The sequence below is a fragment of the Lethenteron reissneri genome, chromosome 36, assembly GCF_015708825.2.
Source record: "Lethenteron reissneri isolate LAM-NWPU_2019-01 chromosome 36, ASM1570882v1, whole genome shotgun sequence".
In the NCBI taxonomy this organism is placed as follows: domain Eukaryota; kingdom Metazoa; phylum Chordata; class Hyperoartia; order Petromyzontiformes; family Petromyzontidae; genus Lethenteron; species Lethenteron reissneri.
In genome coordinates this window covers 914,113-940,590 of record NC_083814.1, presented here as the reverse complement: position 1 = coordinate 940,590, position 26,478 = coordinate 914,113, and the positions used below count along the sequence as shown (strand labels likewise).

Sequence of the window (26,478 nt, the reverse complement as noted above, 5' to 3'; positions counted from 1 at the left end):
GTAAAGGGATCTCAGAGACAGCTATCTGAGATTGATTTCCATGTTCCTGTTCTCTCTCCACAAAGTGCCACGCTGCTCTGTGAGAGATTTGAATTGTTGTTTGGTTTCATGACGTAATGTCGAGCCCCCAGTCGGGCAGTAACATTTGGCAATGAGTGCTGACATGTAAACCTCTCAAAAGTAATTGAGACGTAACCATGGAGAAAATATTGCTCCTAATAGCATTTAAAAGTAAAACTAAACTTGAGTTAACCCGAATATAGGAATTTGTATTTGTTGTTTACATATGGAAATGTGTATTCTGTCCTCAGATAACACAAGCGATGGCTGCGGAAACCCAAACACTCAATTTTGGACCAGAATGGTGAGCACTGTTCTGTGAACTCGTTTATTGGGTGATAGAGATCAAGATGCAAGTACATTTTTTTACATTTAAAAAATGTTACACATTTATCTGTGTATCCAGCCAGGTTAATTGTTTTCATTTGGTTTAAAAATTAAGATTGCTGTGATTTTTGACTCTTGATATGAATAAAGATGAATTTAGTTGCCCATGAATAAGCTTTCATACCTTATTTTTTTGATGGAGTTTTCACATGCTTTCAGCTTGAATATGTGTGTAAAATTCGCTTTAGAAAGTTAATGTAATTTATATTCAAATTAGCGTGAAGGCGGTGCTGGTCTCCAAATTAGTATAAGGCAGTGCTGGTCTCCAATCTACGGTGCAGGTCTCTAAATTAGCATCAAGGCGGTGCTGGTCTCCAATCTACAGTCCTGAACCAGTGGTGGAAATTTCTCAGTTCTACAGCGAGTCTGTCCATATGACAACCACTATCTATGGGATCTTTTTTGCAAGTATCAAAGTATGTAAAATGAGAATAGGTTTTACCCTGTCTGGCAATAAAACAGGACATGGTAAGATGTTGAAACACCAAATATATACCTTTTTCAAGGTATCAAGTCTGCATGCTCTGATAATATATGCATTGTCTTTTGAAACTGATTGGCTAACATCAGAGACAGTCTTCTTTATGGCCTTGTCTCACCAATGTCAGACCAGAGAACGCCAATAGGCAAACATTACAAATACAAGTGTAGAGTAGTAGTTAATGATGTTACGTCACGCTCACCCTTCGGTGCGATGACGTAAGAGAGTGACGTCATGCACGGCGGGCAGAACGGTGACGTCATGCCCCCCTGGGGTATTTAGGTTGGGACCCGTGACGTGTTCCAAGTCGTTGTAGGAGTCCGTGATCGTGTGAAGATGGAAGTTGGAACCAGGGTAGGGGGAAATTAGCGCAAGGATAGAGCAGCCTGTGTAAGTGCTAGAAATTCCTAGTACCCTTCCCCTGAGGTGTAGAGTGCAGCTAATTAGAGATGGGAACATGTGCCTGCAGTGGGAACAGCCCAGCCGCTGCCGAAGGAAGGCTAGAGGGTTAGAGCCCCACCTCATCGCCGGGCGGTGATGGGCGAGCCCCCGCCCGGGGCAGACGAGGGGAATCCGTGCCGGGGGGTTAGAATAATGTGAGATAGTTCACGTGCAGGCCAGAGTTCTGACGCGCCCCCTAACGGGTGCAGGCGTCGGGTGTGGAGTGTAGGCAGTGAGCGGGCTGTACTCAGAGTGTAAGCAGAGTCGTGTGTGAAGAAGAGTGTTTAATAAAACAACTGGCGCAAGCCCTTACATGATGCTCCGTCTCCGTGTGGATCTACAAGTCTCCAGTGGTGTCATGGTCAACCACACAACACAACTATCAAAGCATTTATAGCTCGGGTTGAGCAATTATATCGAGAGGACCTTTTTTGCCAGTATCAAAGGATGAAAAATTAGAATAGGTTTTACCCGGTCTGGCAATAAAACAGGACGTGGTAAGATGTTCAATCAAGTCTGCATGCTCTGATAATATATGCATTGTCTTTTGAAACTGATTGGATTACACCAGAGACAGCCTTCTTTATGGCCTTGTCTCACCAATGTCAGACCAGGGAATGCCAATAGGTGAACATTACAAATACAATACAAGTTTCAAATAATTTATAGCTCGGGTTGTGCAATTATACCCATAGGACCTTTTTTGCCAGTATCAAAGTATGAAAAATAAGAATAGGTTTTACTCTTGCCAGAAAGGATACAATCTTTTCTTATTTTTCATACTATGACAACCACTGTTAACATCTCCACAAAGTAGTAATTATGTTGTGCACCCTGGAAGGATGATGGGCTGAGTTAACCCCAAATCAGGATTTGAACTCACAACCTTCCGATTGAGAGCTGCTCGCTCTACCGCTGAGTCCCCTGGGTAATTTTTGCTTTCCATAACAGCCATATATATCGTAGCCATGTTATGGTTAAACGTTCATTGCACGAGTCTCTACATCAACACTGATGGTCCCTTTTCTCACAGGCTGCGTACTTTGTCAAGTGGTGGGAGTGTCACCTCCCCTCCTCCTTCACCGGCCTTACCTAAGTACAAGCTAGCTGACCATCGGTATGGCCGAGAAGAAATGCTTGCACTTTACATCAAGGAACACAAGGTATGTTACAATGGTCTTCTGTATCAGTATTGCTCTGCAATGTAAATTTTCTCTTCCGGAACTAAATATTCAGCTAGGTTGTAGCTCCATTGAAGGGTTAATGTAACTATCCAAACTGGACCAAAAGTACACGCAAAAACACACATCATACATGAACACATATACACAACACAAAAGACAAAGAGTCCCCATATATCTTATTGGTTCTTTCGGTAAAGTCACGTAGAAGGGAAGTAATAAAATAATAAAAATAAAACATAATAAAACAATTCTCACGACGTTTCGGCCACAACGCAAGCAGCCGTCATCAGGTGAAAACCAGGTCTGTCGAGGCGACAGCGTCTGAATGAAACAGCACACGTGTTTGGAGCCTATATATAAGCTGGGTTGGAAGGGGGGAAAAGGGCGCCTTGACAAAAGAATATGCATATCAAGAGGAATTTAGCATATTTATGGGAAATGCAGGTATGTGATTACGACTACTTATGCCCGTGCATTATGCAGGATTAGCAGCATCAAAGGGAAGGGATATGGGAAATGCAGGTATGTGATTAGTAATACTTATGCCCGTGCATTATGCAGGATTAGCAGCATCAAAGGGAGGGGATATGGGAAATGCAGGTATGTGAATAGTACTACTTATGCCCGTGCATTATGCAGGATTAGCAGCATCAAAGGGAGGGGATAGGGGTAGCATTAATAAAGGGAAGGAGTGTTAATAGTATGTAGCTGCAGTAACTAAAACCACCACGTAAACAACTAAAGAATAAACTACATAGTATCATCAGTATACTAAATACACTCTACAATAAGCTGAGTTACTACCAGTAAGTAATACATTACAATTCTACGTCGTAAAAAATATATAATATGCTTCCATCTAAACTTTATTCTCTTACATCACACGAGTCTACACCGTACTATATACTGCCATAGACAAACCCAACATTAAATTATATACTGTATTACCATACACTATGTTTTATTCTACCCACCCTAATGTATATCACACTGCTGTATATTGACTATACAATTACGATACTATATATTACTTTGTACATTGTATTAAGCATATAAATGTTATACTATTTGTTATTATACACTGTACCATTGACCGTCGTGTGAAAGATACTAAGAGGAAGCAACGAAATATGTCAATGGGTGAGTATTGAGGGGAAACTTGCAGCGGAGCAAAGAATCCATTCCGTGCGGAAAATACAATGCCAGTGAGTGGAACGCGGTCTGAAAGTCACCGTAAACATGAACACAATCAGTTAAGATCCGAAATGGTTGTTTACGTGGTGGTTTTAGTTACTGCAGCTACATACTATTAACACTCCTTCCCTTTATTAATGCTACCCCTATCCCCTCCCTTTGATGCTGCTAATCCTGCATAATGCACGGGCATAAGTAGTACTATTCACATACCTGCATTTCCCATATCCCCTCCCTTTGATGCTGCTAATCCTGAATAATGCACGGGCATAAGTAGTACTAATCACATACCTGCATTTCCCATAAATATGCTAAATTCCTCTTGATATGCATATTCTTTTGTCAAGGCGCCCTTTTCCCCCCTTTCAACCCAGCTTATATATATGCTCCAAGCACGTGTGCTGTTTCATTCAGACGCTGTCGCCTCGACAGACCTGGTTTTCACCTGAGGACGGCTGCTTGCGTTGTGGCCGAAACGTCGTGAGAATTGTTTTATTATGTTTTATTTTTATTATTTTATTACTTCCCTTCTACGTGACTTTACCGAAAGAACCAAGAAGATGAATCTCTGCAGTCACGAAAGCTTTAAATCGAAGTCCCCATATAGCCTAAACAGAAATTCCATCAATCTTGCGGAACCCATCCAGCAGACCAGGATTGCCTGTGCACACAAATGCCACCCTCCCTCAGCAGTTCGTTTGAGAAGTCATCTCTGCCTGGTCCTTTGCTTTGGTTTCAGGTTGTGGATTGCAATTCAGACTTCAGCAACAGATGGCACATCAGCCAGCCACTCAAAGGGAGTGGATAATTCTTCCAATATTTGAGGCACGGTTAGCCCCAGCAGGGTAAACCCCACCTTTCCCTGTGGTGTTGTCTGAGCTGAGGGGTTTCCCCTTCATCCTCATAAATGCTCAGCAAATCTGCATACCTGTTTGTGGGGGATAGAGAATGGATCACTGTTCATTTCTTTAGTGGTGGTATTAGGTGTGGTGTTGAAATTTACTTTTTTGATGGAATTAAAGAGTGATTTGTGATCACACCCTACTCGGGCAGTTTCCATCTCCTCAGCAACCCGTAACCACCAATCATGCTTCCAGCAATGCACAGCTTTCTCTTAGGGAAGGCTGTGGTAAGCCTCCATATTCTCGGATGTGGGATATTTTAGACGGTGGGAATGGGCCTGCCGATTTCTCTCAACTAGCCGGAACACTTCTTCCCATCAGCCAGAGTCTCTGAGGACCACATACCCAATGATACACAGCAAACACAAAACACTCCTCCATACACAAACACATTTTCAACATAGACAAAAGATAAAGATCCCCTGTATACAGTGACAAAGAAATGATCAGTCTATAATTTTAATGGTATTTGAACAGTGAGAGACAGAATAACAACAACAAAATCTAGAAAAATGCATGTCAAAAATGTTATAAATTGATTTGCATTTTAATGAGGGAAATAAGTATTTGACCCCCTCTCAATCATAAAGATTTCTGGCTCCCAGGTGTCTTTTATACAGGTAACGAGAAAATCTGTGGAGGGAGCTGAAGGTTCGAGTTGCCAAACGTCAGCCTCGAAACCTTAATGACTTGGAGAAGATCTGCAAAGAGGAGTGGGACAAAATCCCTCCTGAGATGTGTGCAAACCTGGTGGCCAACTACAAGAAACGCCTGACCTCTGTGATTGCCAACAAGGGTTTTGCCACCAAGTACTAAGTCATGTTTTGCAGAGGGGTCAAATACTTATTTCCCTCATTAAAATGCAAATCAATTTATAACATTTTTGACATGCATTTTTCAGGATTTTTTTTGTTATTCTGTCTCTCACTGTTCAAATAAACCTATCATTAAAATTATAGACTGATCATTTTTTTGTCAGTGGGCAAACGTACAAAATCTGCAGGGGATCAAATACTTTTTTCCCTCACTGTAACTATAACATACTTTTACGACAAATGCTGTTAGTGAGTACCTATGAAGGCCAGTACGTCAAACGAGCAGGTGGGTGGCCAGCACCATGCCCGGCTACTTTTGTATCCCGAGTAGCAATGTTTTCACACAACACGAAGTGCTAATTTTAGGCTGAGTCGACCTAGGACATGCCCACAACTATTTCACTGGTGTTGGCCGTGAGTGGGAAACGAACTCGGGTCGCTGAGTTGGTAGCGCAGCGCCCTAACCGCTACACTACCACTCCCCATACCACCATATACAACACACGCACAGCTCGTACAGTCATGCTCTACGTGTTGTAATGTTGATAAGTTCTACTCGAATGTGCCAATGAGTCGTCATGCCATGATGAACTACTGTAATTATGGAGTCGCTTTATTTGCCTCCATGCTCACTTCGGCACTGACTTCCATCAAAAGTTGTTTGCAAAAAAACGAATTGAACGGTATTACACACGATTGGCGGTCATGTAATCAGTCCAGCACAGGAAGTCACAAATCTAGGTGTCATCTGTGATCCCACATTGGTCCTTCAAGGCTCATATCAAAAAGATCACAAAGACTTCATTCTTCCATATTTGAAATTTCGTCCGTATCTGATCCCTTCTCTCGGGCGCAGATGCAGAAAAGCTGCTCCATGCCTTCATCTCATCTTTCATTGACTATTGCGATGTCTTATTACTCCCTGGCGTGGCTAAGAAAGTGCTGATCAATTTGCAGCATGTTCAGAATGCGTTGTGAGCGTGTTAACCAGAACACCTTCACATCATATTGCACCGTGTTGGCCTCCCTGAACTGGCTTCCAGTTTCACATAGAATTTAGTTTAAAATCCTATGTTTAACTTACAAAGCGGTGAACCATCTTGTCCCAGCCTTTGTCATTGACATGCTGCACCCATATATCCTCTCAAGGTCCCTAAAATTTGGGAATGCAGATCTTCTCTGCATTCCCAGGTGGAGGCTTCGGTCTATGGGTGACCGATATTTTTCCCTTGTAGGCCCTCATGCTATGAAACGCTCTTCCACGAGACATCAGAGTCTGGATATTTAAAAAATGTGTCTTAAAACCTATTTATATGCTTCCGCTTTTTAACTTTTAGTTCATTTAGTAAATGGATTATTAAAATGTATTTACAATATAAGAATTTTATCCCGAGTGTCTGCTGCTGCTGTGTCCTGTACAGCACTTTGAGATCCTTGATGAAAGCGCTATATACATAGAATGATTATTATTAATATACGTTCATGATTTTAATGAATGATGAAAATGTAAACATGTATTGCCTTTCCTTATTTGCTTGCTGTGCATACAGGTTCCAGAGGATTTGATGGACAAGGAGTTTCTGCCCATTCTTAATGAGGAGCCCCTGCTGCCACTTGCTTTGGTGCCGTTCACAGAGGAAGAGCAAGTAAGAATCTTTATATCGCGGATCAGTCATTCACAAATACAAGTGCATGGGGTTGCGAGTCCTAGAAGAGAGACGTTTCTCACGTGGAGGCAAAGCCTCCTGACACTGGTGACATGTATAGTCTTGCCTGCCGTGCGCTTTCATAGAGTGGTCATCTCGGTCACACTGATGTGACATCGATTTATTGTCTTGTGACTTGGTGCCAATAGTGCAATATATCACGCTGAATGTGGTTATAAGTGAGACCTTTCTGCCTCCCCGCTTGGCTCTTTTGTCTGATTATAAGATGCATTTAATTTCAAGCTGCACCCTACGGCAAGGATTGCCTTCTCCCCTTGTGGGCTTATACAAGTCCTCATCCATCAGCTATTGTATACTTAAGGCACTTGGACCAACTCGCACGACCATTTGTGTAATATAACAACTGAAACCATTGCACGCACTTGGTTCCACAAGGGCAACCCACATACCTTAGGCAACGCTCTTGTGTTGGTAGATTAAAACCTCGAAATTAACAGCATAGTGATGGTTTTTGCTCAAGTTGAATGTTATCTTGTTTAACCAGGTGAGAACTCAAGAGACCAAGGTGAGTCTCCTTTGGAAGAATGACCTGGGTCCCCAAAAAATGATTACAGCTAAACCAACAAAACAAAGTACAGCAACAAAGTATAGCAATAAGACCAAAAATTAAATCAGAAGCACGATATGACATGAAGAGTTAATATTACACATATAAATCACAAATCGGCTCGGGCAGATTACTTCCAGATTTGTTTCAGAACAAATTACACAACTAAGCTACATCAATATTAAACATATAGGTTGACTATAGTACTTATATTTAAACAAACTAGGATATATTTCAAATGCTTTAATTTTGATTTGGTTGTTATTGCCCTGATTGATATTTACTTCATTTTTGCTTTAGTAATTTTGGTGACCCAGGATGCCCTTGCAGATTAGACTTATCTTGGTCTCTTTATTCAACTGATTACATAAAGCAAACTGAACACGAAACAGCCTCTGCTACGAAGTGCTCAGCGTGCCGAGTTGGCTTGCCCTGCCGGCCCCACTGATGCTTTTGAACGAACCATCTATTGTCTGCGCCAATTGCGTTGTTGACGTGAGGGTTGTTTGATCCTCGCAGGAACGACTAACACTTTGACACGTCGTGTCTCCCACCGTAGAGAAATTTCTCCATGTCGGTGAACAGTGCGGCGGTGCTGAGGCTCATGGGGAGGGGAGGAGGGCCCGTGGTAGCAGGGGCTCCGAGAGGTCGGGGCGTCACTCGGGGCAGAGGTCAGTGGGCGCATGAAACCACCATGGCATGGTAACCCCCCATACCCCCACGTTCTACTCTTAGGCACCTGCCACTGAGGCATGGGGTTAACTTCTGCTCTTCATCACCTGGCATTTGGAATTTGGTCATCCTTTGCCACAATTTCTTTACCACTCTCAAAGTTGGTCGACACTTCTTTGTTTGAAGGTATAACACTACCACCGTATCACCAACTTCCAGCTGTTATGAAACCACCAGTACTTGCTGGCTAGGAACTTTTCAAGTTGCTTTGTTAATTTTCGGCTCCATTCAGTAATCATCGTCGCCATCAGCCATTCTATTTCCACCGCTGGTTGAACGCCTCCCCACACACCGTAGCCATCTCTCACGGTCTACTGCTGCTACTGTTCATCTACCTACTGCACATTCACGGATCTTGTTGCTCCATCTCTGTGGTCGTCTTCCTCTTTTCACCCACTTTTCTGCCCTTGGATGCTGTTCCAGCAACAGTCTTGTCCGTTGTAAGCCCTTTCATCTTGTGATTTCCCTCCTCGGCAACACAGCTCCGGCTTTCATCACGTCGAGGGCACAGATGTTAAAACCCTGTCTTATATTGGAAAGGGGCTTCACACCCCTTCGTCCTCTCCAGCTTCGGAAGGATGTTTTATTCCCTTGTATTTAAAGGATCCATAACCTTGGTTGGTCCTTTGGGTGAACCTCCTTTGCGTCCACTTTTGATCCACTTTAGGGTTGTCTACAATTCAAACCCCTTGTAAACAAGTGATAAAACTTAGCAAAATTCTGCTCAGCAACATAGATATATCTAGTATAAAATAATAATAAAATATTTTATACAAGAGAACTCCAATTAGCCGCGGCCCTATTAACCACTACTCGGATTGTCTGCGGCAGCTGTAGGGTTTGGGGAAACTCGTATTCGTGGCCCCTGTTTATATTATCTGCAATTTTACTATTTATTTTAGTGATGCTATTTCGGAATACTCACTTTTTTGTGGATGAGAGGATTCATGCTGCTAGTACCAGGGGGTTATCCGCGATTTATTTTACAAAAGTGTGCTGTTATCACGGGCGGCACTTTAATTGAGACAAAACAGACAGGAGTACTCTCACGGAGACACAAACAGGAAGAGACATACACAGAGATGCTGAAACAGACAAGGAGACACTCACAGACTGGGAGACACAGACACGAAGAAATGCACATGCAGACATGGAGATGCACACGGAAACAGAAACGCAGAGAGGCATGGAGACCGACACAGAGACGCACACAAATACAGACAAAGATTCACCATATAGCCTTAACAGACCATACTCTTTGGGTCTTTTGGTAAAGTCACATAGATAGAAAAATTATAAAATAATAAACAATCACGACGTTTCGATCCCAACACAACCAATCGTCTTCAGGTGAAAAAATACAGCATGCGGACTGCCGAGGCAGGAAGAAAATATAGCGAGAGAGCGACTGCAGCCAAAGGTTATATAGGTTTGAGATGGGTATCACCCAAGGGTAAGTTGGCGGGGCTAGAGATGGAATTTGCAAGTAAATGTAAGATCGCAGAGCTAGGTATACCTCGCTATTGTGTTGCTAGAGATTAACATGTCAATCTGTTAATTTAACCCCACGGTTACGGTGCAGAAGAAGCCATTGTATTGCTCGAGATTATAGATTAGCATGTCAATGTGAGATGGCTCCCGCAGCAGCGGCTGTGTTAATGAGAGACATTCAGCCTATTAAACAACGAGCGCCACCGCCGCATCGAGGACAAGGGAGCAGCAGCTATGTTAGTGAGACATTTAGCCTGTTAATGTAAAGGCATTTAACAAAGTAATGTAACTCGGAGAGTCGGAAATAACTGCTAACATAGGCAGGTACGATGGAAGCATCACAGCCAGTCATGACTTTACCTGGTTAATAACATCCTTCCAATGATTGCTCAGGTGGTACCCATCTTCTCGGTTGAAATTGTGTCTGCGTTTATATATCTGGATGGCTTCATGAACAAATCGGGTCTCCGAGCACGTGGTTGCCTCGTAGGACAGAGAGCTTCAGCTTGAGACGTAGAGCTTCCCGCTTGTAGATGTTGAGCTTCCAGCTTGTAGAATGCAGCGACCCCGGTCCCTCTCAGGAACCCGCCTTATATCCCCCTACGGTCGGGGTCGCCCTGACCTCGGCCCCGCCCGCCTTCTCGAGCATTCTCGTTCCTTCTCGATCCTTCTCAAGAGCTCTCTCCGGACACGTGATTACCCACTAGCCCCTCCACCTGGGGCCCCCTGTGTGGACATTCCGGATCACGTGTCTACGGGGTCAACCAGAGTGCCACGGCCCAGGACAACCCTGCCCCTGGGCTGACACTCACCCCCTCCCCCTCGGGGGAGCCCCCACCACACGCTGTGCGTGGTGCCCGCACTATCCCAGTGCTCGCCAAGCCCCGCTAGTGCTGGTATTACACACAGTCACCACACGGCGCTGTCCCCGCTAGTGCTGGTATTACACACAGTCACCACACGGCGCTGTCCCCGCTAGTGCTGGTATTACACAGTCACCACACGGCGCTGTCCCCGCTAGGGCTGGTATTACACACAGCCACCACACGGCGCTGTCCACGATGTAGGAACATCTAACGGCACGACCCTTCCGGGCCGGCGCCATACAGTGACATCCCTGATGTCACTACACAGACAGACAAGGAGACACAGAAATGGGAGACACGGAAACAAAGACACGGAAACAAAGACACATACACAGAGAAATGCACACCCAGACATGGGGATGCACACACAGACATGGACACACAGAGACACGGAGATGCACACAGAAACAGGGAGAAACGCACACACAAACATGGAGGCGCACATGCAGACATGGAGACACAAAGATACAGACAAGGAGCCACAAACAAAGACCTGGAGACGCACAAAAAGACAGGGAGACGCAAAAGATAAAGAGATACACAAATGTACAGAAAGAGACGACAGAGATGATGACAGAGACTTGGGCACGACATGTCCCTCACATTGTGCGCCTTGTGTCTTCATGTCTGTGTCTCCATGTTTGTGTCTGTCTTTGTTTATATGTGTCTATCTCCCTTTCTGTTATTCATTGTTCACTTTTCAAAGACACTCCGTTCTCTTATTCCCTGCTTTATTTTTATCATTTTGATCCTGATCCACCTTCAATAACTGCCCTAAATACACATTTATTCTGCCGTGTTTTGTAGTTATTTTCGTACAGTGCTTTACTTGTTGAGCAAATTTGTTTAACATTACGTTTTTTTGCTGTTATTTATCTTTCATTAACTATGTGGCCTTCGTGAAGTTCTTCAGTGATATCTTGTTATTCACTTTTAATTCAAATTACTGTCATTGGTAAATCTGACATGGCTAAAACTGTCTGTTTATTGTTCAGCCTTTTTATCTTTCATCTATACATTTTGAATGGGAGAAAGATGTCTTCTGATATTGTGTAACACCTTATCTGACTGCTATTCTGATTTGTGTTTTGTTTCTCCTGTCATGCAAACTCAACGTGGCCGTCACTTTATTAATAATTCTAGTAATGTCTCTACATTGTTTTAATTGATCCCTTGGTTGGTGAGAGCTTGGATAACTGCTTCAGTTTGCACTGAATCAAGTGCTTTTTCATAATTTATTAAATATAACCAGGCCTAATCGCATTTGTTTTTAGGATTTGATTGACCTTGTGTATGTGGGCATTGGTGCCAAAGCCTTTGCGATATACAGCTTGCTCATATGGTTGGTTGGCCTCTAAACCTCCGTAATTCGGTTCCCTAAGGGCTTTGTTAACAATATATATCGTTGCGATTGGATGCCAATGGATCTGTTATTCTTTAATAACTTCATCAATATTGCTGGAGTCCGCATCGCAGGATGTGAATCAGTCTAGGGGTTATTATCATTTTACATCGATTGTATGGAAATGCAATCATCCCAGATGTGTTATGCTACACTTATAGTACGATCAAACCAAATGTCATTTTATCTTTAGTGTTCACTTTGTGGCAGGGAATCTCCTCAATGAGAGACTGCATTGACGGCGTTGTGCTAATTGTCCTTGTCGCTCCCGTTTATAGGGCGAGGGAGAGGTGAGCCAGGTTTCTACCAAAGAAGTTTCGATGAAGTGGAAGGAGGGTTTGGCAGGGGAGCTCGAGAAATCAACCGCAGCCAGAGCTGGGAGGAGCGGTAAGTGCTGGACCAGAGCCTTCGCGAGATGTTAACTGCCTCGCCTGGTATATAGGTCGTGGGTTTGATGCCGACCCTGACACCTGCTATATATTTGGAGTCGGCGTGCTCTGGTTTTTCCTTCCACATTTGGAAACATGCACTTTGAGCTTGGGAAAAGCGCTTTATAAATAAAATGCATAATTATTATAACATTTCCACATGATAAGCCACTTTGTTGAGCTACCATTTGTGGCCAGGTCGCTTATGAAAAAAGCTATATAGCTCAGTGGGCCTTACCTGGTAAAAATATATAGATCTACAAGAGCAGTAATACATTTTCATTTTTTTTTTCCGTTGACCGATTCATAGTATGTGGTTAATGGTAGAGACACTTTTCCTAAAGCCTGCTTGCTTCCATAGGTGGTCAGTTGGACTCTAAAAGTTCCCGTTTTCTCTTCCTAGTGATTTCCACTATCAGTTTATGTACGTGCAATAAAGCGGGTAATGGGTTTGTCATTTTTCAAGTCGAAATTTATGTAGCTGTATGAATGGAATAACGATTGAGATATTCCATTTCTAGTTATTAAACGTAAATGTCAGTTTGTGCAATTCACCTCCACCGGACGTCCACTTTGCTGATTCCCTGTTTTACTCAAATCGCACCTTAAGGCGCCACTTATTTTTAAGGGCTTTTCTACTTCTTGAATTATTTGCTTTCAGATTGGATGTTATTTGTGTGAGCCTGCATGTACAGCTTTTTATGATCTGCGGGTGAAAAGCGCTTTAGAAGTATAAATATATTTAAAAATTACTCATAAAAAAAGTAAGTGGGCTTGGGCAGGATAAATTGCTGTAATGGGGGATGAAGGCCAGTGGTCGTGTCATAAGGATGAGAGTTGTCACCTTTGAATCGTTTTGGTGGCTGTGGAAGCTATCTTATGAAGCTAGGCCCTGTCGTGGTGATCTACATAGTCCTCAGGAGCACGATGCTGTAGCTGCAAGCGTCTTCGTGGTAACATTTTGCCAGAAAGAATGTAGTTGTGATGGATCTCCTTTGCACACATCTTTAATGTTTGTCTTTTGAAAATAATGAGTAGTTTCTGTACATGCCATCCATGTAATTAGAAAGGGTTATTGATATTATTTTGGCATGTTGTGCTTATCTGGCAACAGAGGTGGTGACAGAAGATTTGAGAAGCCAGGCCGACGCGATGCCCGTGAGTAAACATGTTTCTAACTTGTGCTACAATATTGACTATGTCGTGAAGGACTGTACACACGAGGTTGTGCATTGCCTTCATGGGGTACACATTTTTACACGTGTGGTTTTTATTTAGGCTCACTAAAACATTGTCGAGGACACTAGGTTTGTGGTCTAGATATGAGCAGGTGCAATTTGGCATACAATTTCAAATGAAACCACACAAACTCTCTACATTGTTCATTGATGCTGTCTTATGAGGAGCACATGATAAATTGATCTTCTGAGCGTTGTCCCTACTTGAGGGTAGAAGGCTTAGATTGATAGACTTGTGGTTGAAGATTGTACTTTTCGCTCTAGAGCGTTGAGAAAAAATTGACATGTGAACATTTTAGCAGTGATGCAGTTTTTCATTTGCAAATGGGTAGCAAACAAACCCTGAAGTAGTATATATATAAATATACAGTAAACCATGGCTATTTGACATTTATCCAGACTAATGACATAGTAATATTACGAAAAGAAATGTACTGTCAAATGTAGAATACGGTAAGTCGTCTCTTTACATACAATGCATAACACAGTGCTTCCAGAACACGGTGCTTCTATTCGGGAACGCTTTTCACACAACACGGAACCCGCCCGATATAACGCAGCTTCTGAGTGGTTGATGATGAATAACTTTCTTGAGCTGCGCGGCTGACCGGTTATGATCCAGTACACGGAATTATACAGTACATGGCATAACCTTCTTCTCAGTTCTCTGTCTCTCCATGGGATAACTGCAAGCTGAGTTTACAGTGCAAATGTGAATCAGTACAGTAATTCCTCGCTTGGTGCGTTTTTCGCTTGACGCGGAACTTTTGAGGAGCACGTCTGTCGCATTAAATGAGGGATTACTACGTTATAAAATATAATATGCATAATCAAAACACAATAACATGTTATATTGTTTACAATGCGTAAAATATGTCATTTTTGTGACATCAACACTGATACATGGGAAGCTATGGCAAGAGGAAGGGAAAACTGGCAACATTCTGGGTTGGCTCTCGGAACCTTGATGTCAAATGTCTTCAGTGGTGAAATAATCACGAACGTGCGAAGCGGGGTGACAGCCACGGCCTTTGGTTGTGGCCCCACAAGTGTCTGTCTCTCCAGGATCAGCCTTTAAAGCCATGCTAGGACATGTCATTCAAACTGGGTCAAGCCTTTCAACATCGTATGCTGTTGACAGAAGGATACCGTTGTCTATAAATGTGTTGTGTGGTAAAAAGGACGCTGAATCCGGTCGTGTAGGGGCTGACACCAAACTGTTTATTCAGGGCTTTTGCCTAACTCGGGGGAAGGGGTTAACACCACAAGAGTTCTTAACTAATCTCCCCAGGGCAAGGGTACTGGGAGTTCCCTACACCCTACCAGGCTATCAGGCTCTTCCCACAGCACTGACCGAGGGTTCAGCCAACTCGGCCAGCCGGGTAAAGCAGCCCTTTAGCCTGGCTCTCAACCCTCTATCTTGGAGCCCCCTACTTTCCTAACGCTCACTCCTCCGATTCCCGGCGAAGAGCCCGTCTACGTCACGGGTCTTCCCTTAAATACCCCGGGTGGCATGACGTCACTTTACCTTGACGGCATTCCCCCCTAGGCGAGTGTGACCTGACGTCAGCACTCCACTCAACAAATGTACCTGCTGCAATACGGGTATGGTACAGGCTATTTTTCTTGTTTAACGTGAGGCTGGGGTTTCCCCAAGGGGTTCATACCACTGAAAGGGTTCATACCACTGAAACTTGCTTCATCACTGAAAAACACCCAACTCCCTCCCCAAGTAAATATTTTGGGTTGGACGCAAAAGCAGATGTGGTGTTAGAGTAGTGTGTGCTCGCACACAGATAGGTACACTCCCTAAAGTTTTGACACCAAGACACTACCCCCCTTACTTTGGGCTTTAATTTTTATATTTTTTTATGAATAGATTATTTAACCCTGCCATGGTGTAATGGTTAGCATTCTGGACTTGCAATGCAGAGGTCTTCGGTTAAGTTTGATTTCTTGGCATAGGAGTGGAAACAATGGTGCAAGTTTTGTAAATCTCCCCACCTCTGTCCACCCAGCAGTACAAATGGGCACAACATAGTTATGTGATTGACAAGTCACATGTGGTGGGGTAATGTGTGGGTTCTCCCACTGACTTCTTATAATGTGTCTGAAGTGTGGAAGAGTAGGCCAAATGCCTCTAGAGGTGCTCTCTAGAACTCTATGTAGTGGAAGCCCTTCTGCCAGTAGAAAAATGAGCAGGAAATTGCAGGGCTCCACATTTCACTATTTGACTGCCAGCTGCCTATACACTGCAGAATCTTGTGTGTCTAGTGTGAGGCTTGTGTGCCTCGATTCCACCACCTTATAATGACTATATACATGACTAGCCTTTTGCCCGTCCAAGGACGGGTATATTTCAGTAAATCTGAAACTTCCAAGCGAAAAGAAGACTGCAACGTAATATTCATTGCATCAATTTGTGTGCAATTTGTAAGGCCGCGGTGACAGACTTATTTCATTTAAAAGTTATAATCCCTTGTTCATCATGAGGTCCTTTTTACTTCTATGTCTTATTAGCGTTACGGAGATCGCGTGATGTGAGGGTTGTAAGTTGACGCTGAGGAGGGGGAAGGAGGTGCCTCGCCCCCCCCATGTGGATTGACGTCACCCAATATTAATGGGGGGGGGGTCCATTTGGAAGACGTCACCGTTTCATGATTAATAATGTGGGACGGCTGTTAGATGTGTAATGACGTCACCTGCTCATGATTATTAATGAGGGGGGGGTGCTACATTAGGAGTGACGTTACCCGCTCATGATTATTAATGAGGGGAGGAGGCGCCTCGCCCCCCCATGTGGAGTGACACCACCCGCTAATTATTATTAATGGAGGGGGGTGTCCATTTGGAGGACGTCACCTGCTCATGATTATTAATGAGGGGGCCTGGTCGACGTGGAGTGACGTCATGCGCGTTACACACTTACATTCTTGGGTAAATATAGTAGTCAATGTTGCTGTAATATATTGTGTTTGCACTTATATTACTCCCATAATGTAACAATACGTCTCAGATTGCACTGTTTAGATTCTTAGCCTAGGGGACCTCCTGATGGCAGTTGCCCCTGTGGCACAGGGTAACTCGGCACCGGCTCGTAAGTGGGCATTAGTCTGATAATAGGGAGCCATCATCGCTATATGTAATTCCAGTTTAATAAATTTTGACCATGACTCCAGCACTCGATGGCCTCCTCTTATCAAATAACTTACATTGTAAAGCAGATGGCTTATATTTATGGTTAGTGCACACCGCAGGATTAACCAGAGTGGTTTGCCAGAATTGATCCATTAACCTCTGAACCAAGTGGTGAACACACTACAGCTGAGCCAATACATAAGATGCAAATGTTTTCTCTTCATATATATGCACACACACAATGCAGTATACGGAATATGATCAAAACATCCGGCCTGATTTTGTTATGTGTGTAAATAAGACTTCTCATTAAGTTAAGGCTGTACCCTTGAAAGTATGCTCGTCTGCAATTCCAGTGTTCCTGTAAATTCTCAAAACACTTTTGGTAACACCCTATCTCAGCCACTTGCAGAACCAGTTTTATTTATAACTAGCGGTAAGTACCGGGCGTTGCCCAGGCGAAAAAGGCAGACACACACATCGACTTACACACAGACATCGACCCACACACATAGAAACACATCGACTTACACGCACACACATACATATCGACTGACACACACAGACATCGACTTTAGACACATACATGGAGTTACACACACACATCGACTCACATACACACATATGGACTTACAAAGACACACATATTGACTAAGACGCACACACATGGACCCACGCACACACATGGACCCACGCACACACATCGACTTGCACACTCATGGACTCGCACACACATATACATAGACTCACACACACATGAACCTACACACACACATGGACTTACAGACGCACATATCGATGCACACACACACATGGACTCTCACACACATACACACATTGCCGTACACACATCAACTGACACACAGACTCACACACAAACACACATCGACTCACACATGCATATAGAGGCACACATATAGAGGCACACACATGGACTGACACACACACACATGGACTTACGCACACACATGTACGTACACACACACAACAACAACCGCCATTCGCCACTAAGTGGCGGTGACGTCACCACGACGCTTGTGCCAGGCTATGTGCATCTTGAGGCCACGTGAAGTATCCAAACGCCCGCTGGCAGGAGGTGACGAGGCAGACGCAGGTGGCACGGGTGGACTGACTGAGATGACTGGCTGATGCACCGCCTGTGCCCCCTACTGTGCCAACTTGCTGTGCTTTAGGCACCCGGCGCTCCGCTCGTTGTTGTGAGCGTCGCTCCTCCGCCCTCCGTTGTTGTTGGAGGGCAACTGCCTCCAATTGCCCAGTCGCGTCCTTCACAAACCTCCTCCACAAAGGCCGATCTTGACACCGCTGGTACCAGTCATCGGCAAGTCCACTCAGCTCCACATCCTCCTGTCGCACATCACTCCATCTCGTTTCACAAGCGTAGAGAAGGGAGGGAATGACCGTGGCCAAGAAGACCTGGAGTTTCGTGCGGAGCGACAGACCAGGTAGCTTCCACACAGCGTTACGCAACAGATGAAAATATATTGCCGTTCGACTGATTCGGAGTGAGACCTCTGCTGTTAAACCGGAGCTGGTCATGAGCACACTGCCCAGGTATGGGAAACTCTCCACTCTCTCCACAACTGCCCCATCACCGATTGGGATTTGTGGAGTGTCCGATGGTACAAAATACCCAGGCAGGTGCTTAGTTTTGGTAGGGCTGATGGTAAGGCCCCACCTCTTAGTGGCACGCTCCAGTTTCAGCAGCAGCGTTTCCAACTCCTCCTCTGAATGAGCAGCTATTACCAAATCATCGGCATACATAACGTGGTTGACCGCACCCGGGCAATGATCAGCCTCCCATTATATCTGTACCAAATGGAAATTCCCCCGGTACAGCTATTGCAGGCTTCATGAACTACGTGGTCAAAATAGATGTTAAATAATGTGGGAGCCAGAGGACATCCCTATCGCACCCCAAGGTGTACAGGAAATGGCTCTGACTCCCGGCCACGCAGTTTTACCCAGGCCCGCTCACCATCATGAAGGTCCTTAATGATCGTGAGCAGAGGGTCAGGGACTCTGAAAGCATGAAGAACAACCCAGAGCCCAGGTCTACTGATAGTATCATAGGCCTTGACCAGATCAATAAAGCAGAGATGTAGGTCTTGTGGGAATTCCCTACACCTCTGCTGTAGCAGACGGACAGAAAATATGGCATCTGCGCAGGACCGCCCTTTCCTAAAACCGCATTGGGGCTCCGCAAGCCTCTCCTCAGCATGCCGAGCAAGGCGATGTTGAATAATCCTTGCCAGGACCTTTCCCGGCACACTGAGGCGTGAGATGCCCCTGTAGTTGTTAGTCTGTGCGGTCCACCTTCTTAAAAAGGGGACCACCAGGGCATCCTTCCAATCCTGCTGAACCCGTCCAGTGGTCCAGACTGTTGTTATGATGTCATCTAGGGCAGTTTGTGCACAAACGCTACCCTCCCTCAGCATTTAGCTTGGGAGATCATCTCTGCCCGGTCCCTATCCTGGTCTCAGACTCTGGATCGCCTTCAGTACTTCCTCAACGGCTGGCACCTCAGCCAGCCACTCACAGAGGGTGACTTCTTCCAATATTTGAGGCACCGCAGCCTCAAACAGGGTTATCCCTACTGTGTGCCACGATGTTTTCCTGGTTGAGGGATTTCCCCTCCCCCATGACCTTACAGAAATGCTCAGCAAATCTGCAAACCTTTTCCTGGGGGTCGGAGATTGGATCACCGTATTTTCCCCTAATGATAGTAATAGGTGTGGCGCTGCAGGTTACCGCCGCAGGCACATGCACATCGTTCCACACGCACACATGGACTTGGACACATACATAATTATTGTGAAAATAAGTAACTTAATTTTAAAATAGTAGTTGTCTACACACGCACACCACGCACACACATTGACTAACACGCACACATCGACTTAAGCACACACACATCGATGGTATGTACTGCTATCACTACAGCAGTGCATACCGACTGTGGTGGTACCTGCTTTTAATACAGCAGTGCAAACCGACTATGGTGGTTCCTGGTATCACTACAGCAGTGCCTATTAACTGGTGTAACCTGCTATCACTACAGCAGTGCATACTGACTGTGGTGGTACCTGGTATCACCACAGCAGCGCATACAGACTGGTGGTACGTGCTTTCACTACAGCACTGCATACCGACTGTGGTGGTGCCTGCTATCACTACAGCAGTGCATACTGACTTTGGTGGTACCTGCTTTCATTACAGCAGTGCATACTGTGGTGGTACCTGCTATGATAACAGCAGTGCATACTGTGGTGGTACCTGCTTTCGCTACAGCAGTGCATACTGACTGGTGGTAACTGCTATCACTACAGCAGTGCATACCGACTTTGGTGGTACCTGCTTTCACTACAGCTGTGCATACTGACTGTGGTGGTACCTGCTATGATAACAGCAGTGCATATTGTATTGGTACGTGGTTTAACTACAGCAGTGCATACTGAATGTGGTAGTACCTGCTATTATTACAGCAGTGCATACTGTGGTGGTACTTGCTATCAGTACAGCAGTGCATACTGACTGGTGGTACCTGCTATCACCACAGCAGTGCATAACGACTGGTGGTACCTGCTATGATTACAGCAGTACATATTGTGGTGGTACCTGCTATGATTACAGCAGTGTATACTGACTGGTGGTACCTGCTATCATTACAGCAGTGCATAGTGACTGGTACCTGCTATCATTACAGCAGTGCATAGTCTGGTGGTACCTGCTTTCACGACAGCAGTGCATACTGACTGTGGTGGTACCGGCTTTAACCACAGCAGTGCATAGCGACTGTGGTGGTAACCTGTTTTCACTGCAGCAGTGCATACTGCTATCATAACAGTAGTACATGCTGACTATAGCAGTATACATCAACTGTTTAGTACAAACCACGAACCTGACCGAGTGGCATGGTGAGGCGTAATCCCGTGCAGAGCCCCCGGCCTTGCCTAGATTGCCCAGCCTACAGGCTGGGGGCTGGCCCGCTACCCCTCCCACTATCCCTCCGGCCGCGCTACAATACTATCTAAGCGCTATATAAATAACTAGCGGAAGTACCCGGCTTTGCCCGGGTGAAAAATATATTTCTTAAAAACCTTATATATACACAGATACTAAGGTATTGTCAAAGCCCGGTGGGCTGTTTGTACATTTCTCCACCAACAAATATATGAGGCTTTCACAAGTCCAAAAAGTTGTAGAAAGTGTGGGGTAAATAGTTGATGTCAAAAGGTTTCCGAAAATTGTGGTTCCCCCCCCCCCCTCAAAAAATACCTTTACCCCTCGTAGGTATATATACTAACAACACCTTACATACAACAGAGGAAGTGGTATCTATTGACTCCGTAGTAGTATCTACTGACTGTACCATAGTATCTACTGAGCCAGTAGTAGCTACTGACTGTGTAGTAGTATTTAGTGACTGTAATAACTACTGACCATAGTATTTACTGGGCCTACAGTAGTGTCTACCGACTATATACTCATAACGACTAACTGTATAGTATCTGCTGACTCTATAGTTGTATCCACTGACTATAGTAGTAACTACAAAATCTAAAGCAGTATCTACTCACTCTATAATAGTATCTACTGACTCTAGTAGCTACTCACCGTGGTAGTATGTACTGACTGTATAGTAGTATATACTGACTGTAGCAGTATTGACTGACTGTAGCGGTATATACTGACTGTTTTAGTATTTACTATAGCGGTATCTACCAACTCGATAGCAGTATCTACTATCGCTACAGCAGTGTATACCGACTGAGGTCGTACCTGCTATCACTACAGCAGTGCATACTGCTGTGTTGGTACCTGTTATGATGACAGCAGTGCATATTGTGGTGGAACCTGCTATGATTACAGCAGTGCATACTGCTATGGTGGTATCTGCTATGATGAGAGGAGTACATATTGTGGTGGTGGTACCTGGTATGATAACAGCAGTACATACCGAGTGTGGTGGCACCTGCTATGACGACAGCAGTACATACCGTGGTGGTACCTGCTATGATGACAGCAGTACATTTTGTGGTGGTGGTACCTGCTATGATTACAGCAGTGCATATTGACTGTACTCATCATTCACCCTCACCATTCACCACTCACAACTCACCTTTACCACTCATCCTCACCACTCACCACTCCCACTCACTATTCACCATTCACCCTCACAACTTGCCACTCACCAATCTCCCTCACCAATCTCCCTCACCAATCTCCCTCACCACTCACCCTCACCACTAACCCTTAACCACTAACCCTCACCACTAACCCTCACCACTCTCCCTCACCACTCACTCTCACCATTCACCCTCACCATTCAGCCTCACCACTCACCCTCACCACTCACCCTCACCACTCACCGTCACAACCACCACTCACCCTCACCACACAACCTCACCCTCACTACTCACCATTCATCCTCACCAATCACCACTGACCAATCATCACTCACCACTCTCCACTAACCCTCACCACTCAACCTCACCACTTACCCTCAAAACTAACCACTCTCTCACCACTCACCCTCACCACTCAGCACTCACCCTCACCACTCACCCTCACCGCTCAACCTCACCCTCACTAATCACCACTCACAACCGCCACTCACCCTCCCCACTCACCCTCACTACTCACCCTCACCAATCACACCCTCACCAATCACCACTCACCCTCACCACTTGCCACTCACCCTCACCACTCACCACTCACCCTCACCATTCACCCTCACCACTCTCCCTCACCACTCTCCCTCACCACTCACCAGTCATGCTCACCACTCACCATCACTACTCACCACTCACCCTCAACACTCACCCTCGCCGCTCACCACTCACCCTCACTACTCACCCTCACCACTCACCACTCATCCTCACCAATCACACCCTCACCAATTACCACTCACCCTCACTGCTCACCCTCACCGCTCACCACTCACCCTCACCACTCAACCTCCCCTCACCACTCAACCTCACCCTCACTAATCACCACTCACAACCGCCACTCACCCTCCCCACTCACCCTCACTACTCACCACTCATCCTCGCCAATCACACCCTCACCAATCACCACTCACCCTCACCACTTGCCACTCACCCTCACCACTCACCCTCACCATTCACCCTCACCACTCTCCCTCACCACTCTCCCTCACCACTCACCAGTCATGCTCACCACTCACCATCACTACTCACCACTCACCCTCAACACTCACCCTCACCGCTCACCACTCACCCTCACCACTCACCCTGACCACTCACCACTCATCCTCACAAATCACACCCTCACCAATCGCCACTCACCCTCACTGCTCACCCTCACTGCTCACCCTCACCATTCACCCTCACAACAACCACTCACCATCACTACTCACCCTCACCACTTATCCTCACCACTTATCCTCACCAATCACCACTCACCCTCACCACTCACCCTCACCAATCACCACTCACCCTCACCACTCACCCTCACCACTCACTACTCACCCTCACCACTCACCCTCACCATTCACCCTCACCATTCACCCTCACCACTCTCCCTCACCACTCTCCCTCACCACTCACCCTCACCACTAACCAGTCATGCTCACCACTCACTCTCAACCCTTACCCTCACCACTCACCCTCACCACTCATTCTCACCAATCACACCCTCAACAATCACCACTCACCCTCACCACTCACTCTTACCACTCACCCTCACTACTCACCCTCACCACTCATCCTCACCAATCACACCCTCACCACTCACCCTCACCAATCACCACTCTCCCTCCTCACCACTCTCCCTCACCACTCTCCCTCACCACTCTTCCTCACCACTCACCTTCACCAGTCACGCTCACCACTCACGCTCACCACTCATCCTCACTACTCACCCTAACCACTCACCCTCAACACTCACCCTCACCACCACCATTCACCCTATTCCCGTTTTAAAAACTTACTTACGTGTCGCCAAGTATGCTTGAGGGTGATTGGTGAGGGAGAGTGGTGAGGGTTAGTAGTGAGGAATAGTGGTGAGGGTGAGTTGTGAGGGTGAGTGGTCAGTGATAGTGAGTGGTGAGTGATAGTGAGTGATAGTGAGTGTTGAGGGTGAGTGGTGATGGTGAGTGAGGGAGAGTGGTGAAGGTGTATATATTTTTACCTATGATGACAGCAGTACATGCTGACGTTTTGTATGTTAAATGTAAAAGCTAAATGTGTGAATGTGTGTGTGGGAAATGTTAAGCAAACGTGGCAGGAATAGGGTGATTCTAAAGGAATCTACAACCTTCAATTATTCCTTTGCGCGATTCAAAGAATCGATTCCTGGCGCGTAGGAGGTTTCCATATTTAATTACAGAGTTTTCTTTTCATTGGTATGTTATGTTTTAAAGTTTTCAGGAGTTCTTAATTATATTTTTGCCCCGGTCAACGCCAGATATTTCCCATTCGTAGCAGTTTACATCGACTCTATAACAAACTTATATTAAACGGGAACAGAGCGATTCTAAATGAATCTACAACCTTCGATTCCTTTTCGCGATTCAGAGAATCGATTCTTGGCGCGGTCGGGTTTAGAATTTTAATTACACAGTTGTATTTTTATTGGTATGTTATGTTTTAAAGTTTTCAGGAGATTTTAAATGTATTTTTCCCCCGGGCAACGCTGGGTATATCGAGTTTATACCACAAAGTCGTCACTTGACACGTGTGGGGTGTCGAGGCCTAGTACCATGCAGAGCCTCCGGCCTCGCCTAGATTGCCCACCCGGCTGGGTATTGGGGCTGTTACCCCCCCCCCCCGCGCTACAATAATACTGTCTAATCGCTATAATTTATTATCTACCGACCCTATAATAGTAATTGCACACATTGGGGTGGGGGGGGGGTGAAGAGGACGTGAAACTTTGATGAATTTACCTCAGTCGCGTGTTAATGCGTGCGCATATTTTTAACGGGAATTAAAAATGACGTCCACCCCGCAGCGAAGGCGTTGCTACCCGTTGCCAGGGGCAACCACCATGGTCCGCGCCGGTCGGCAATATTAAATAAGCAAAGAATTAATTAAATAAATAAAGAGAAATCGCACTAAATCGATAATCGTTCCGATTTAAAGTTTAGAGACGAAAAATCGGAAAAGCCTAAGTTTACCGCGGGGCCGGGGGCGTGCACACCTGCAAAATTTAATCTCGGCGAACCCCACGGTCCGAGAGCTACATCCCCCGTAAGGGAGCGTACGTAGATGGACGGACAGACAGACAAAAAATTAATTATATAGGTTAGATAGCTGCGGACTTAATAGCAGTAACTGCACGCATTGGGGTGGGGGGGAGAAGAGGACATCGCACGGTGAAGAATTTACCTCAGCGTTGTGTGTATTTAGCATTTTTAATGCAAATGAGAATTCCCCCCTCCTCACACCGAACGCGTATGTGCATTGCTAGGGGCAACCACGGCTCGGCTTTGTCGCGCATGCGCAGATTTGTGCTTTGGCACGCGAAGTAATATAATATAATAATTAATAGTACTAAATTGTTAATTAAACTACAGTACTTTAAAGTTGACGGATGCAAAATTTGAATAGTGCTGGCTCACCACGGGGCTTATCGCGTGGTACCTGGGAACTTTTTTTAAACTTCTACCCCATGGTTCACGAGTCAAATCCTTCGCAAGTTTCTTCCACACAGGCAGACAGACAGATAGACAAAAAACGCCTTTTATAGGTAAGATAAACACTCTCTACAAATACTCCTTTGTGACAACATCCTTTGGAGTAGGAAAGTCACAGAGTTAGATCTTTTTCTTTTTCTTTTTTTTATATAAAAGTCTCCGTGCGCTCGCGCTTGCGGGGGATTTGGCTCTCGGACGGTGGGGTTTAAGACTGAAATAATTTGCCAGCCAGCACGCCCTAAACCCCGTGGTGGGAATAGGCTATTCCGTTTTCCCATCCGTAACCTTTAAAGTAGTTTAATTAACACATTTGTGCCGTTTTTATTATTCATTATTTACTTATTGCACGACATCGACCGTACCAAGTGACGCCAATTGCGTGGGGGGGGGGGGGTGCGGACCCTGCCAAGTGATGTGCGTTCGCTCGAGCTCACGGGGGACATTTTCTTTTACGCGTTTTACAGCCAACACATACATCACGCTGCGGATATTTTTTCAGTGTCATGTCCTCTTTGCCCCCCCCCCCCCCCAACACGATGCGTCCAGTTTATGCAACAGACTCCGTAGATAATAATATTTTACTGCTTTTTTGTTGCGCTTTTATAACGCTGCCACGGTCTACTGCCTGTCTGTGATTTCTGCTTATTTCTTAAATGCATTTCTATTGTTTCCATCGCTCACGTCACACTATTTACTCATACATAGTACTGCGATACTGATAGCTGTGCCATCATCGGGGATTCCTGTGCCCGTCGATGTGTGTGT

The 26,478-nt window shown here is 45.3% G+C and overlaps 1 protein-coding gene across 1 annotated transcript in view; it reads left to right on the top strand.

Annotated features, from left to right (window-relative positions):
- Positions 1 to 271: 271 nt before the first annotated feature.
- Positions 272 to 26,478, top strand: part of LOC133351094 (GRB10-interacting GYF protein 2-like) — a 99,604-nt gene continuing 73,397 nt past the window's right edge. The window contains 7 exon segments of the mRNA XM_061566026.1: positions 272 to 318; positions 320 to 364; positions 2,403 to 2,532; positions 7,015 to 7,110; positions 8,298 to 8,409; positions 12,508 to 12,616; positions 13,772 to 13,815. Of these exon segments, the coding sequence (XP_061422010.1) occupies positions 287 to 318; positions 320 to 364; positions 2,403 to 2,532; positions 7,015 to 7,110; positions 8,298 to 8,409; positions 12,508 to 12,616; positions 13,772 to 13,815 (568 nt within the window). The 5' untranslated portion in view covers positions 272 to 286.